The 17311-nt window shown below is 40.0% G+C and overlaps 3 protein-coding genes across 3 annotated transcripts in view; 2 read left to right on the top strand and 1 right to left on the bottom strand.

Annotated features, from left to right (window-relative positions):
• The window catches only part of LOC311025030 (uncharacterized protein), a 375179-nt gene that overhangs the window by 130599 nt on the left and 227269 nt on the right, over positions 1–17311 (bottom strand). The gene's annotated exons all lie outside the window — the stretch shown is intronic.
• The window catches only part of LOC311025005 (NACHT, LRR and PYD domains-containing protein 1 homolog), a 54426-nt gene that overhangs the window by 4068 nt on the left and 33047 nt on the right, over positions 1–17311 (top strand). The gene's annotated exons all lie outside the window — the stretch shown is intronic.
• On the top strand, positions 2313–17248 carry LOC311024826 (uncharacterized protein; the record flags this gene model as incomplete). The annotated part of the gene is made up of 7 exons (XM_084027402.1): positions 2313–2399; positions 2663–2954; positions 8113–8156; positions 8590–8851; positions 11903–11965; positions 12514–12561; positions 17122–17248. 7 exons carry the CDS (start codon positions 2313–2315, stop codon positions 17178–17180), a joined length of 855 nt encoding a protein of 284 aa, XP_083883528.1. The 3' UTR covers positions 17181–17248.

The raw sequence follows: 17311 nt of genomic DNA, 5'->3' as shown, positions 1-17311 counted from the left end.
AACACACTCTTTGCTTCACCATTAAAGTCTATTGACAGTAACACTATGCTGGTTGTTTCAGCAGCAGGTTCAGTCACCGATTCAGTCACCTCCTCCATCTCTGACATTTTGCTTCTCTGTCTTCCTCCTTCTCTTCAAGTAGGCTAACATTAGAGACCCGACTTGTCTGAGACTACTACTAGCATGACAATGCGACCATTAATTTGAAATTTGGCCGCTGATTTCATCCGCCGCACAACGGGGTAAACCAATGATAACGTCTTGCGGTCTGTATCTCCCAACATCATTGGCTACTAGTCCCACTACAACAAAACAAAGATTGTCCATTGGCTGTCACGTTCCTTCTTATTTTGTAACGAGTAACGAGGATGCTCAGGTAAATGTAACGGAGTAAAAGTACTGATTTTTTTCGGAAAATGTAGTGAAGTAAAAGTAAAAGTCGTCAGAAATAGAAGTAGTAAAGTAAAGTACAAATATAAAAAAATACTACTTAAGTAAAGTAACGAAGTATTTTTACTTCGTTACTATACAACACTGGGCGTCTGTTATAGAGCTTGGAAACGCTGGCTGATTTGAGTCAGAAAATCAAGAGCTTCAAGAAGATTCTCAGTGAAACCGACCTCCACAAACGTTCCACAGACATTCCATAGATGGAGACAACAGAAATACAGGACACGGGCTTTTTATGGTGTTAACCTGCAGCCGACAGTCTGTGAGACGATCAGGGAGGTTTGAGAGAATATGAAGTGATTTGCTCCGGTACAGAGGTTGTCAGACAGCAGACCAAAAAGTAAAAGACCAAAAACTAGCCCTTAAAGGATCCGCATGACATTAAGACATTTATATAGCAGCAAACAACGATTTGCTATGAAGAGATAGTGGAGTAAAAGTACAGATATGTTTGAAAATGTAGGGAGTAACAGTAAAACGTTGTCCGTGAAATAAATACTAAAGTACAGATACCTGAAAATTCTACTTAAGTTTACTTCCCACCTCTGATTAAGGACCTAATGATTCAAACAAAGGCTATTCAGGTGTTCGTACTGGGAGGTTGATTTAATCTAATAATTAAAAAAGATTATTATAAAGAGTTAGAAGTCTCAGTCTGAATGTAAATCTATAGGAAGAATTAAGTGCAGCGAGAGCATTTGAGACGTTTATCAGGTGAAACCGGTAATTGATCTTTATGATATTAATAAGGAGATTTTCAGTTTATTTTGCATTGACATGTAACATTCTAATTCTTCTATTCTGACAGTGATTATGTGATCATTTTACGGTTCCTCTCTCTTCAGAGCGATACTGTGTGGATGAACATTGTCCTGTGCTGATCCAGAAGGTGAGTGATGTAACGTCTGACTTGGATTCTAAAACAATGGATTCGTCTACATTGATTGATCTTTTCTCTGTTTTACATCATTAACTGCATCTCTTTGGGTTTTGGGCTGTTGGTCAGACAAAACATTTGAAGATATCAATGTAGATGTAAGGGAATTGTGATGGGTACCTTTAACCATTTTCTGAAATATTATAGACCAAATTATATAACTAAAGTTAATAAATGAAGGGAAGAATCGACAGATTCATCAATAATAGAACTGGAACTGTATATAATAAAGGTTCTGGTACTGTTGTCAATCACAACAGAGCAAAGACAGCCGTTGGGCTGAATGTTATTACGCCTGGGAAAATAGTTCCTTACAAGAACTGAATTTCAAGCTAGAAGGAGGATTTTAACTACGAGGTGGGTTTTAACTAAACTTGACATTTTCAGGTAAATTCTGTAAAGTTTATTGAATATGAACAAAATGTAAACAAACTGTAAACAGATGACCGATGTTGTTGATGGACAGTGACATGTAGTAACACTGGTATGATCCTTTAAGCAGGTAATAAAATAAAAGTCAGGAACCCATTAACAGAAATACAGTAGTTATAAAAGAGAAGTTGCCAAAGAAATATGTACATCTACATCAGTAACCAGTCAAGTGGACAAACATCAGTTGTTTCACTATCTTGTGAAGTTTGGATGATGTTCTCCACATCCATGTTTCTAAAACAGACATTGATGATATTTAAAGAGTAAAATCTATAATCATCCCAGCAGAGAAATTTAACTTTTGCTTCATGAACATTTCCTTTGAATTTTCCAGGTGGAGACGGCGGCGTCTTTTATAGAGCTGCTTTTGGAAACGCTGGCTGATTTGAGTGACGGGGAGCTTGGGGATTTCAAGAAGGTCCTCTTGTCTCAAACTGACTTCCATCAGTTTGAGTTCCCATCCATGCGGTTTAAGATAACAGGACATCAGGACATGGTGTTTCTAATGGTGTTGTGCTACAACGAAGAGGCTGTGAATAAGACCAAGGAGGTTTTGGAGGAGATGAACAGGACTGATCTGGTGCAGAGGCTGTCAGACAGCAGCTCAGGACCTAAAAGTAATAACAATAAAAGACAAAAACATGTAAAAATCCCCAAAATGTTGAATCAATGACTTTTACCACTTTTCCCCTCAGAGCAAGACTCAGGTGAACACCGGTCTGGATTGATCAGGAAAGTGAGTAATGTTACATCTGTCTGACTGAGTACAACACAGCTTTCATTCACCTAATGCAGGTTCATTCATGGACTACATATTTATTTAATGAACGTATTATTTTTCAGGTAGCGACAAGAGTAGCTGTTCAACAGCTGATTTTGGAAACCCTGAATGATTTGGATGATCTGAGGTTTGAGAGATTCAGGAGGTTCCTGATGTCGATTGTCCATCAGAAGAACCTCCGATCCTTCCCATTTATGATGGGACACAGTTATGAGAAAGACAGAAGGATGACCGTGTATCTGATGATGGAGATCTACGGCCAACAGTCTGTGGAGTTAACCACGGAGGCTTTTAAACTAATGAACAGGACAGATCTGATACAGAGGTTACCAAAGCCCAGTTCAGGACTCACAGGTAAGACATAAGCCCCTTTACTCCGCCTTCTCGTTGCAGGATGATCACTCCTTCTTTCTTTTTGGTGTCAAAGGTACAGAGACAGAATGGAGGCGTGGTGGCGGCGTTATGCCACAAAGTCCAGTATAAATGGTGCGATTGTAAAGATTAAAACAAAAACAACATAATCATGTGTCTAATAAATACTTTATATAGTTCATAATAAAAAAAGGTAAATCTGATTGAGTTCTGTGTTTTGTACTGAAATTGTTTTCTTTCTTTTGAAGCAACTGTGTCTCATTAAAAGTGATTATTAGTGATTCAATTAGATTTGAATTGTCTGAGTTATTTAATGTCTTTTCTCCTCAGAGCAACACTTTGTGGATAAACATCAACCTACACTGTTGCTGAACGTGAGTGTGACTATATTTTACATTTTAAATCATCATAAATGATAAAACGAACCAAACAGTGAGTTTCTTAAATTGCCTCTCACTGTTAATGTTGAGCTCTTAAGTAATAATGTTATGATGGAAAAGAGAGAAAACCATTTCTTTGAGCTCCTGTTACAGAAACATGATGCGTTGAGATCAGAAAGGAGTTATTAATTAACATGAATTAAAGGATGGAGGGACTCATATTTGACTTTGATGTTAAGAAATAATAAACACTTAATACTTCAAAAGAAAATGAAATCAGTAGAAAAGATAGTAGTGTATCATTGTCTTGAGTGATCATGCAGAAAAAACTGATCTCATAACATTTACACTCGACCTCTATAACACTGACAAAATGCAAATAAATGAATCTTTAACCGTCCCAATTGGGAAATTACACGTTTACACAGGATTTGAAACGGATTCTTTTGGAAACAGTGAAGACTTTGAGTGAGGAGGAGCTGAAGAAATTCAAGTGGTTGCTGAAGCTAACACTCTTCATGAAGAGGGTCCGACACATAAACTGGGAAACATGGTACAGTAGCACAGACCTACTGGTGATACAGATGGTGGAGACCTGTGGTTTGCTGTCTTGGGAGGTGACCATCGACATTTTAAGGGACATGAACAGGACTGATCTGGTGACGGGAATGTTCAACTCAGGATTCAAAGGTCAGAGAGAAAAATAGAAATATATTTTAAAGAAAGTGGTTAAAACTTTATTTGTTTTAAAATGAATAAAAAGGGCGGCAAAGCAATAACATGCAGCATCAGCCAATTGAATCCAGCCTCTTTTATTTTTGTGATGTCACTGGAATTAATTTGGTGTAATTCTTTTTAAATGTACAATTTACAGTAAAATACAGTACATCTAGGCCAAATAATCACATTTTGCCAATGGGGGAGGGTGCCTTTTTTCAAATCTGTCTCAGAGGCTCAACTGATTTTCAGAATGTAGACCATAGCTTTAAACTATATATTTGATTTACAGCCACAAACTGAGGCGGAGGTCAAGTGTTGAGTGGGACACACGAGCACATTGTTGTTTTTGCTCTTTTCATTATGATTTTTTTGACCGTAAGAAAAAAAAAGTAGAATAACATCAGTCTTATCCTTGAAGGTCTTTTTCACTTAAAACAAAAAAAATCTGTTTTAAAGCCAGGAAGATGTATTCGAGTACATTAAGTGCAGCAAGAGCATTTGAGAAGTCTGAACCTATGTACGTCTATTTGTGTGTGTGTGTGTGTGTGTGTGTGTGTGTGTGTGTGTGTGTGTGTGTGTGTGTGTGTGTGTGTGTTGAAGTGTGAGTAGACATAAGCAATTTTAATCTTCCATGAATTTGTTTCAGCTACGGGACCCTCGACAGGAGTTCCTGGTGTTGATACGGAGGAGGAAGATGAACATGGAGGTAATATGACGTCTTCACACCAAAGGCCTTTCAGGGTGCCGCTCTTCCCCTCTTCAGATCCACCCGTCGCTCTGCCTCAGTCCAAATATGGTCACGTCCGTTCACTGGTTGCAAAACCTCCAAGATGGCGACGGCCAAAATGCCGACCTCGAGGCTTCAGAAGCGTAGTCCACACACCAACGGGTGACGTCACCACGACGACGTCCGCAGGAAATCACACAAGCCAGGAAGTGAAGTGATCTGAACCGAGGGGAGAGAGGAGTGGCAAAATAAAACAGGAAAGACTAAACATGAATGAGTGATTTGAATCTCCGAACCGAATGTCAGGGCGGAACTATGCAAACATATCTCGTTGATATTGTACAGTGTTACGTAAGAAAAGGGAAAGTACGTCAGCTAAAGTAGACTCACGTTGTTCCTGCACAGTAAAAGTCCCATAAGGACGGATCAGATAAGCCTGATTGGTCTATTCGTCTCTGGGGGTGTGTACCAACGTTTGATTGACACTTGTCTGGCCTTGCACGTTTGGCCCATGAAAGTTCCCTTTGAATTGACCAGGTGGAGACGATGGCGTCTGTTATAGAGCTTGGAAACGCTGGCTGATTTGAGTCAGAAAATCAAGAGCTTCCAGAAGATTCTCAGTGAAACCGACCTCCACAAACGTTCCACAGACATTCCATAGATGGAGACAACAGAAATACAGGACACGGGCTTTTTATGGTGTTAACCTGCAGCCGACAGTCTGTGAGCCGATCAGGGAGGTTTGAGAGAATATGAAGTGATTTGCTCCGGTACAGAGGTTGTCAGACAGCAGACCAAAAGGTAAAAGACCAAAAACTAGCCCTTAAAGGATCCGCATGACATTAAGACATTTATATAGCAGCAAACGACGATTTGCTATGAAGAGATAGTGGAGAAAAAGTACAGATATGTTTAAAATGTAGGGAGTAACAGTAAAACGTTGTCCATGAAATAATTACTAAAGTACAGATACCTGAAAATTCTACTTAAGTTTACTTCCCACCTCTGATTAAGGACCTAATGATTCAAACAAAGACTATTCAGGTGTTCGTACTGGGAGGTTGATTTAATCTAATAATTAAAAAAGATTATTATAAAGAGTTAGAAGTCTCAGTCTGAATGTAAATCTATAGGAAGAATTAAGTGCAGCGAGAGCATTTGAGACGTTTATCAGGTGAAACCGGTAATTGATCTTTATGATATTAATAAGGAGATTTTCAGTTTATTTTGCATTGACATGTAACATTCTAATTCTTCTATTCTGACAGTGATTATGTGATCATTTTACCGTTCCTCTCTCTTCAGAGCGATACTGTGTGGATGAACATTGTCCTGTGCTGATCCAGAAGGTGAGTGATGTAACGTCTGACTTGGATTCTAAAACAATGGATTCGTCTACATTGATTGGTCTTTTCTCTGTTTTAGATCATTAACTGCATCTCTTTGGGTTTTGGGCTGTTGGTCAGACAAAACATTTGAAGATATCAATGTAGATGTAAGGGAATTGTGATGGGTACCTTTAACCATTTTCTGAAATATTATAGACAGAATTATATAACTTAAGTTAATAAATGAAGGGAAGAATCGACAGATTCATCAATAATAGAACTGGTACTGTATATAATAAAGGTTCTGGTACTGTTGTCAATCACAACAGAGCAAAGACAGCCGTTGGGCTGAATGTTATTACGCCTGGGAAAATAGTTCCTTATAAGAACTGAATTTAAAGCTAGAAGGAGGATTTTAACTACGAGGTGGGTTTTAACTAAACTTGACATTTTCAGGTAAATTCTGTAAAGTTTATTGAATATGAACAAAATGTAAACAAACTGTAAACAGATGACCGATGTTGTTGATGGACAGTGACATGTAGTAACACTGGTATGATCCTTTAAGCAGGTAATAAAATAAAAGTCTGGAACCCGTTAACAGAAATACAATAGTTATAAAAGAGAAGTTGCCAAAGAAATATGTACATCTACATCAGTAACCAGTCAAGTGGACAAACATCAGTTGTTTCACTATCTTGTGAAGTTTGGATGATGTTCTCCACATCCATGTTTCTAAAACAGACATTGATGATATTTAAAGAGTAAAATCTATAATCATCCCAGCAGAGAAATTTAACTTTTGCTTCATGAACATTTCCTTTGAATTTTCCAGGTGGAGACGGCGGCGTCTTTTATAGAGCTGCTTTTGGAAACGCTGGCTGATTTGAGTGACGGGGAGCTTGGGGATTTCAAGAAGGTCCTCTTGTCTCAAACTGACTTCCATCAGTTTGAGTTCCCATCCATGCGGTTTAAGATAACAGGACATCAGGACATGGTGTTTGTAATGGTGTTGCACTACAACGAAGAGGCTGTGAATAAGACCAAGGAGGTTTTGGAGGAGATGAACAGGACTGATCTGGTGCAGAGGCTGTCAGACAGCAGCTCAGGACCCAAAAGTAATAACAATAAAGACAAAAACATTTCAAAATCCCCAAAATGTTGAATCAATGACTTTTACCACTTTTCCCCTCAGAGCAAGACTCAGGTGAACACCGGTCTGGATTGATCAGGAAAGTGAGTAATGTTACATCTGTCTGACTGAGTACAACACAGCTTTCATTCACCTAATGCAGGTTCATTCATGGTTTACATATTTATTTAATGAACGTATTGTTTTTTCAGGTAGCGACAAGAGTAGCTGTTCAACAGCTGATTTTGGAAACCCTGAATGATTTGGATGATCTGATGTTTAAGAGATTCAGGAGGTTCCTGAGGTCGATTGTCCATCAGAAGAACCTCCGATCCTTCCCATTTATGATGACAGACAGTTATAATACAGACAGAAGGATGACCGTGTATCTGATGATGGAGACCTACGGCCAACAGTCTGTGGAGTTAACCACGGAGGCTTTTAAACAAATGAACAGGACAGATCTGATACAGAGGTTACCAAAGCCCAGTTCAGGACTCACAGGTAAGACATAAGCCCCTTTACTCCGCCTTCTCGTTGCAGGATGATCACTCCTTCTTTCTTTTTGGTGTCAAAGGTACAGAGACAGAATGGAGGCGTGGTGGCGGCGTTATGCCACAAAGTCCAGTATAAATGAGTGCGATTGTAAAGATTAAAACAAAAACAACATAATCATGTATCTAATAAATACTTTTATAGTTCATAATAAAAAAAAGGTAAATCTGATTGAGTTCTGTGTTTTGTAATGAAATTGTTTTCTTTCTTTTGAAGCAACTGTGTCTCATTAAAAGTGATTATTAGTGATTCAATTAGATTTGATTTGTCTGAGTTATTTAATGTATTTTCTCCTCAGAGCAACACTTTGTGGATAAACATCAACCTACACTGTTGCTGAACGTGAGTGTGACTATATTTTACATTTTAAATCATCATAAATGATAAAACGAACCAAACAGTGAGTTTCTTAAATTGCCTCTCACTGTTAATTTTGAGCTCTTAAGTAATAATGTTATGATGGAAAAGAGAGAAAACCATTTCTTTGAGCTCCTGTTACAGAAACATGATGCGTTGAGATCAGAAAGGAGTTATTAATTAACATGAATTAAAGGATGGAGGGACTCATATTTGACTTTGATGTTAAGAAATAAAAACACTTAATACTTCAAAAGGAAATGAAATCAGTAGAAAAGATATTAGTGTATCATTGTCTTGAGTGATCATGCAGAAAAAACTAATCTTATAACATTTACACTCGACGTCTGTAACACTGACAAAATGCAAATAAATTAATCTTTAACCGTCCCAATTGGGAAATTACACGTTTACACAGGATTTGAAATGGATTCTTTTGGAAACAGTGAAGACTTTGAGTGAGGAGGAGCTGAAGAAATTCAAGTGGTTGCTGAAGCTAACGCTCTTCATGAAGGGGGTCCGACACATAAACTGGGAAACATGGTACGGTAGTGCAGACCTACTGGTGGATCAGATGGTGGAGATCTGTGGTTTGCAGTCTTGGGAGGTGACCATCGACATTTTAAGGGACATGAACAGGACTGATCTGGTGACGGGAATGTTCAACTCAGGATTCAAAGGTCAGAGAGAAAAATAGAAATATATTTTAAAGAAAGCGGTTAAAACTTTATTTGTTTTAAAATGAATAAAAAGGGCGGCAAAGCAATAACATGCAGCATCAGCCAATTGAATCCAGCCTCTTTTATTTTTGTGATGTCACTGGAATTAATTTGGTGTAATTCTTTTTAAATGTACAATTTACAGTAAAATACAGTACATCTAGGCCAAATAATCACATTTTGCCAATGGGGGAGGGTGCCTTTTTTCAAATCTGTCTCAGAGGCTCAACTGATTTTCAGAATGTAGACCATAGCTTTAAACTATATATTTGATTTACAGCCACAAACTGAGGCGGAGGTCAAGTGTTGAGTGAGACACACGAGCACATTGTTGGTTTTGCTCTTTTCATTATTATTTTTTTGAGCGTAAGAAAAAAAAAAGTAGAATAACATCAGTCTTATCCTTGAAGGTCTTTTTCACTTAAAACAAAAAAATCTGTTTTAAAGCCAGGAAGATGTATTCGAGTACATTAAGTGCAGCAAGAGCATTTGAGAAGTCTGAACCTATGTAAGTCTATTTGTGTGTGTGTGTGTGTGTGTGTGTGTGTGTGTGTGTGTGCGTGTGTGCGTGTTGAAAACAGGAGTAGACATAAGCCATTTTAATCTTCCATGAATTTGTTTCAGCTACGGGACCCTCGGCAGGAGTTCCTGGTGTTGATACGGAGGGGGAATATAAACAGGGAGGTAATATGACGTCTTCACACCAAATGCCTTTCAGGCTGTCTGTGATCAGTCGCTGATCAGATTGTCTGGAAACCCAGAATCTGAATAGTATTTGTACTTCGTTACTTCCCACCTCTGATTAAGGACCTCATGATTTATGAATTTTAAACTGAGTTACAGACGTCTCTGTCCGAATGTAAACCTAGAGGACAAATTAAGTGCAGCAAGGGCATTTGAGAGCTCAGTGTGTGTGTGTGTTAGAGTTCTCAACGGGCCTGAAAATTACAGCCCGACCCGACCCAGCCCGCGGGTTTTTAAACCCCAACCTGACGCAGCCCGACACACCAGCATGAATTGTCGGCCCGAACCCGACCCGAACCCGACCCCCCACGCGCCTGCATTGTTTTCCTCATACACTTTAAACTTTATTTAAAATTAAAAGATTCAACACAAACAACCGAAACTTTAAATAGCCTATATAAATAAATATGCCGTACAGCAAACAATATATAATTTACAACCTACAATTTTTTTAATTTTTAATTTTTTAATGAAATGTGTTTTATAAAAAAAGGAAGCCCGAGGCCCGACCCGACCCGGCTCATTTGCGTATTTGCGAAACTTCGGGTCCCGTCGGGTTTGTCGGGCTGGGCCGACCCGTTGAGAACTCTAGTGTGTGTGTGTGTGTGTGTGTGTGTGTGTTTAAAAAAGTAGTAGGCATAAACACTAGACTGATCCATAATTGTGCAATTTTAATTTTCCAAAAATGTGTTTTTAGGTGCGGGACCCTCGACTGGAGTTCATGCTGGTGGTTTCAAGAGGCCTAGAAGACGGAGGAGAGGTAATATGACGTCTTTGCACCAAATGCCTTTCAGTTTGTCTGTGATCAGTCGCTGATCAGATTGTCTGGAAACTCAGAATCTTAAATTTGAAAAAACTCCTAATTTAACCGTTAGCCTGGCTCAGTCCAAAGTTTAAAAACCTTCCAACCTCAGTAAGACGCTAAATCTTGTTGAATTGGTACAATAAAAACAAACTTTGGAGGGACGAGTTGTTCTCCTGTGCCTCCAGTCTTTATGCTAAACTAAGCTAAATGTCTCCTGGCCAGTGATGGGAATTACGGTGTTATAAGTAGCGGCGTTAGTACGGCAGTTACTTTTTTCAGTAACGAGTAATCTAATTGATTACTCATCTCATTATAACGCTGTTATCGTTACTGGCAAAAAAAATTGTCGCGTTACTTCATTGAAGGCAGAAAAAAACTATTTATTTCACGACAGTCGACCACACATCACAGTGCCCTGCTGGTTTTTAGAATTTCTTTAGACTTTTTGAAGAATTAAACTATATATTTGATTTACAGCCACAAACTTAGGATAACATCAGTCTTATCCTTGAAGGTCTTTTTCACTTAAAACAAAAAAATCTGTTTTAAAGCCAGGAAGATGTATTCGAGTACATTAAGTGCAGCAAGAGCATTTGAGAAGTCTGAACCTATGTAAGTCTATTTGTGTGTGTGTGTGTGTGTGTGTGTGTGTGTGTGTGTGTGTGTTGAAGTGTGAGTAGACATAATCAATTTTAATTTTCCATGAATTTGTTTAACTGTGTGTACAACGCAACTTTTCTGCCGAACGGGTCAGACGAGAGGCAACAGAGTGGGCGGAGAGTGGTCGGATAAGGCAGTTGGACGTCTGGGCGGTGTGTGGGGGCCTTTACATGCGTAAGTTACGTGACGTCATTCGTGCTGGTTGGAATTGATAAGAGAATCATTAGATAAACTGCCAAACGATTCCATGGAATTGAAACACACGGAACCGGTTCTCGATTCCCATCCCTAGGCATAAACACTAGACTGATCCATCATTGTGCAATTTTAATTTTCCAAAAAAGTGTTTGTAGGTGCGGGACCCTCGACTGGAGTTCTTGCTGGTGGTTTCAAGCAGCTAGGTGGACTGACGGATGGTAATATGATGTCTTCACACCAAATGCCTTTCAGGCTGTCTATGATCAGTCGCTGATCAGATTGTCTGGAAACCCAGAATCTGAATAGTATTTGTACTTCGTTACTTCCCACCTCTGATTAAGGACCTCATGAGTTATGAATTTTAAACTGAGAGACGTCTCTGTCCGAATGTAAACCTAGAGGACAAATTAAATGCAGCAAGGGCATTTGAGAGCTCTGTGTGTGTGTGTGTGTGTGTGTGTGTGTGTGTGTGTGTGTGTGTGTGTGTGTGTGTGTGTGTGTGTGTGTGTGTGTGTGTGTGTGTGTGTGTTTAAAAAAGTAGTAGGCATAAACACTAGACTGATCCATCATTGTGCAATTTTAATTTTCCAAAAATTTGTTTTCAGGTGCGGGACCCTCGACTGGAGTTCTTGCTGGTGTTTTCAGTAGGCTAAGTGGACTGATGAGAGGTAATATGACGTCTTTTCACCAAATGCCTTTCAGTTTGTCTGTGATCAGTCGCTGATCAGATTGTCTGGAAACCCAGAATCTTAATTTGAAAAAACTCCTAATTTAACCGTTCGCCTGGCTCAGTCCAAAGTTTAAAAACCTCCCAACCTAAGTAAGACGCTAAATCTTGTTGAATTGGTACAATAAAAACAAACTTTGGAGGGACGAGTTGTTCTCCTGTGCCTCCAGTCTTTATGCTAAGCTAAGCTAAATGTCTCCTGGCTTTGTGTTTCGTACGGGGACGTTGACTTAATCAAATATTTAAAACCTGAGTTCCAGATGTTTCTGTCTGAATATAAATCTACAGGACAAATGAAGTGCAGCGAAAGCATTTGAGAGCTCTGTATGTAAGTCGTGTGTGTGTGTGTGTGTGTGTGTGTGTGTGTGTGTGTGTGTGTGTGTGTGTGTGTGTGTGTGTGTGTGTGTGTGTGTGTGTTGAAAATACTAGCAGACAAACACTACCATCGTTTGAAATTGTGCAATTTTAATTTTCCTGAATTTGTTTCAGCTCGACCCAAGACTCCTCGCGTTGATGCCAAAGGTTCAGTGATGGGAGGTAATATGACTTCTTCTCAGCAAATACCTTTCAGGGTGCCGCTCTTCCCCTCTTCAGATCCACCCGTCCCTCTGCCTCAGTCCAAATATGGTCATGTCCGTTCACTGGTTGCAAAACCTCCAAGATGGCGACGGCCAAAATGCTGACCTCGAGGCTTCAGAACCGTAGTCCACACACCAACGGGTGATTCCACCACCACGACGTCCGCAGGAAATCACACAAGCTAGGAAGTGAAGTGATCTGAACCGAGGGGAGAGAGGAGTGACAAAATAAAACAGGAAAGACTAAACATGAATGAGTGATTTGAAGCTCCGAACAGAATGTCAGGGCGAACTATGCGAATGTGACCAGACCACGTTGAGTAGAATTATTTGTCAGCAACAACGCCACCCTGGGACTAATACCCCGGGACACAAGAACGATACACTAGATTGTACTGATATTAGATACCAATTTGCACAGGGTCGAATACAACAGGCGGAGACGTGAATTCCAGTGAAAACAAATGTAAGTTTATTGAAGGAACCGGTTTAAGAGATAATGGGGAAACTTCGCTTTAAGAAAACTGGCGTGAGTTAGAAAAATATAAAAATATTTATTATAATCTTTTCCTATACCACATGATTAAATAATTATAATACGCATCAGCTGGAATATACAATAGTCAAGGGAAAGGAAGAAACCGGCAGGCGGGGTTTACCTGGAGGGGGGAAGCAGACTATCTGGAAGAGGTGTCCGCACGTGCACGCTCACTGCAGAAAGGTGTCACCCCCCGTCACAGAAAACCACCACCAGCGCTCTCCCTAAACACTCCAAGGTGACGTTTACAAGCCCACCACCAGGTGACTAGCTACCCCCCGCCGAAGGGAAACCACAGGCCTGCCAAAGCATAAAACAATCAAAAACACACAGTAGCCACACCAGCATAGGTACTCTATAGCACATACAAATATGACGGCTAGTTAAACAGCGGCACTAGCGGCGAGATCATGCGACAAACATGCAGTCAAAAGCACCACAAACAAATAAGAGATAACACTGCACTACACACACACAGCAAACTAGCAGCATGCATTCGGATAAGCGGGGCAAGCGCTGCACGCAAATAAACCGGACAAAGCACATGCGCAAAGAAAAGCCAACAGCAGGCGGGCAAACAAAACAAACAAACAAACAAACAAACACCCACCGTGACGCAGACGGGCAGCGGTAGGCTTAGCTAAAAATAAAACAATTGGGAGTGAGCCAGAATGGAACGTTACAACTATGGACAAGACAGCAGCGTGACCACACTAGACAGGCGAGCTGGACTAAGCCATGCTACCTGCAACGTAGATAGCAAACATTTAGCTATACAGGAGGGATCATGGCAACGACTACAGTAACAGTCGGGTTTCATACATACCAAACAGAGCCGACGCTCGTAGTCGCTGATTAGGGGACGCTAAACAGGAGCCGGGCGTAATCACGATCAGCTGCAGATATACATAAGTAAAGATGACAATTAAAACTCTGTGCACCGACTAAGGGGAGATAAAGCCTTAAAACCGCATACCTCGAGGGAGAGAAATACTACGGTGAGGTTAGATTCCCTACGGCACTGGCAGAGTTAGGGGGCGCAGAGCTACAGGTGGGAAAGGAGTATTAAGGCTAGGCATGAATTAACCTGAACAATACAGTGGAATCGCAGCATACCTGGCGATAGCCTCCTGCGTGAAACCCAGATGCAGAAGGCGAAAGGGGGGATAGTCCTACCCACTGGGCTACTTATACCCTAGTATAACCTGGGATCTGAACGAATGAACGGACAAGTTACGTGCCTGCCCCGCCCCCCTCGTTAACGGGGATCGGAGTGTAAGGGAAGCAGGGAGGGTCAAACAGAACCAGCATGCTACTGGCTACACAAACATATCTCGTTGATATTGTACAGTGTTACATAAGAAAAGGGAAAGTACGTCAGCTAAAGTAGACTCACGTTGTTCCTGCACAGTAAAACCCTGATTATGCTTCCGCGTAGTGATCACGCAACGGCAACGCAACGGCCACGCAGTTGCTGGGAGACCGTGATGGTTCTGCGTTGGGTTTACGTGTCGAAATGCAATTCAATGCATGAAAAATGTTTTAAAATAAATAAAAAGGGCAGCAAAGCAATAACATGCAGCATCAGCCAATTGAATCCAGCCTCTTTGATTTTTGTGATGTCACTGGAATTAATTTGATGTAATTCATTTTTAAATATAAGTACAATGTACAGTAAAATACGGTACATGTAGGCCAAATAATCACTTTGCTGTTGACTTTAATCAGCACCTCTGTTACGATAAGATAAACCTTTATTAGTCCCACGGCGGGGACATTTACAGGATTACAGCAGCAAAGAGGATAGTGTAACAACAAGAGGCAAAACAGAATGTAATAAACGACAGATATTAAAAAAATACTACTATTTAAAAATGTAATCAAGGACAGACTGAGTAGTTGAGTTCACATTATTGTATAATAGAATATATGACATTTTGATATTGTTATTGCACATGAATGACCGTGAGGAATGGTTGAATAATTGACAGTTATTGGTATGATCAGGCTACTGGGTGCTGTGTTTATTGTGCAATATTATTGTGGATTGGTACACAATGAATATTAAATTAAATAGTTGGACACAATTTTCACATTATAATCTTATCAAAGGAAGTATTTGTTGCATGGCTTCTGCATTGAGTGAGTAGTAGAGTGTTAATGAATCTGTTGCAGAATTGCAGAATATAATGTTATTTTCTAATTATTTATTTATATTGTTTTGATCAAAAGCAACCAAGTCTTTTAAAGTCTGATTTGGAATCGGTCAGTCATTTTCTCTTTTCTTCCTCCTCAGAGAAATATCAGCTCAAGGATGTGAGTATCAGATGCACTTCACACAGCTTTCAGGTTTCAGGTCAGGATTGCTGTGGGTTGAATTCACAAGAAGGGTTGATCACAGATCACATAAGCACTATAATAATAACTAGATAATCCCCCCGTGACCCTAAATACAGGATAAGCGGTAGACAATGGATGGATAACTAGATAATTTCCTTTGGGGAAATTTTGAAAGGGCCACGAGGGCTACTGCCGGAGTCTGTACATTATGATGAGATTCTTCAGAGATTTTAAAGGAGACAGAGTTATTTTCGAGGCAAATACAGAGACTGCTTGCTGAAAAACTGTCCCTGAAGGGAACGCGCATCGGCAGTTTTGCATGAATTTACCTCTAAAACGGCTCCGTCTCGTAACGTTACATTATCATCACATAGCGTGGTGGATGTGCAGGTCACAACATGTCCACAAAAGTGTTTTGGAGTTGTTGGATTGTGTAGATGAGTTTGATGAGGGAAACCAGGAAATCCCATTAGCCTCCGTAGCATAGCTCTGAACAGCTAAAAATAGTTTACACCGACAAATAAAGGTAATGAACCTACTGCTGTGAATATAGGGATTATGGGGATTAAATGTTGAACTATCCCTTTAACTGTGGCTCTGGCCTGAGGCTCAGAGGTTACCACGGCAACTTGATGATAGAGGAACCCCAGGCTGAGGCAGACAGAAACGTGGAGAAATAGAGCAATTTTGTGCCTCTGCGCTGGTCTCACATTTGGGCTCATTCTGACAAAGCGGTAGGTCCTATCAGTAAATATTTTGGAGAGAATTGCAAGTTTAAAACAGGGGTCCTCTCTCTGCTTCTCTCAGAAAATTTTGTATTGGAGTCAATGAGGAGAAAAGACAGACGTGGCTGCACTTAGAGGCTGCCAATTCAAATTCTGTAAATCTCTCTGATTTTTTTGAGCACATTGTGAGAGACAGGACAAGTTTGTCTACAAATTTGGAAAATAGCATGTGTGTAGAGTGTAAATTGTGGCCGGGAGGAGTTTGGAAAGAGAAAAAAATCTGGAATTTTTTGGGGTTCTCTCCCACTCTGACCGATGATGTCACACACTCTGACACAAACATTCCGTGCAATACACACCCATTGTAATCTAATAATTTCTCCAAAAATGATCATGGTCATTGAACAGTGATTGATCAAAAACTATATGACCTATTGAAACATGGATTAATACACCAATACACAAGACTTGTGTCTACTGTTTAAAGTTTAACCGGAGTTTCTAGGTGAAAGTATGCCTGAGCAGAAGACGTTTTTTTCAGTCCGTCCCATTCACTTCAATGCAGAATTTTGCGCAGTTTCGTATTCTGTTGATAAAAGTAATAGCGCACCGATCCTGATCAAACCGCACGTTTTGATATATAATTTGTAGCGAATCGAAATTTGTCCCGAAGATGAAAGATAATAATAAGTAGGAAAAGCACTGGCCCCTACAGCTATGAAATAGTGCGCTTGCCCTGTGGCCCTAATAATAATAATAATAATAATAATAATAATAATAATAATAACAACCACTTTATAAAAGGAAACAAATCATCACAACTTTAAATGCTTACTCGGATGCAAAAGAATTAACCTTTTATCACTACAGAGGACATATCATGTAAATGCCCTCTGATTGTGTTTAATCCCTTCAGGAAGTGCCATCAGTACCATTGAAGCTTTTGGAAATGCTGGAAGATTTAAACTACGATGAGCTTGAGAAATTCAAGCATGTCTTGCAGTACAGTAAAATGGAGAAAGGCCTCCCAAGAATCTCCAAACAGAGAATGGAGCTGGCAGGCAAAGCCGAGATAGTGGAGCTGATGATGGAGACCTACGGCCAAC

This window comes from Eutrigla gurnardus (assembly GCF_963514095.1).
Source record: "Eutrigla gurnardus genome assembly, chromosome: 14".
NCBI lineage: Eukaryota > Metazoa > Chordata > Actinopteri > Perciformes > Triglidae > Eutrigla > Eutrigla gurnardus.
The sequence above is the reverse complement of the archived record's forward strand: the minus strand, read 5'-3'. Positions and strand labels throughout refer to the sequence as shown.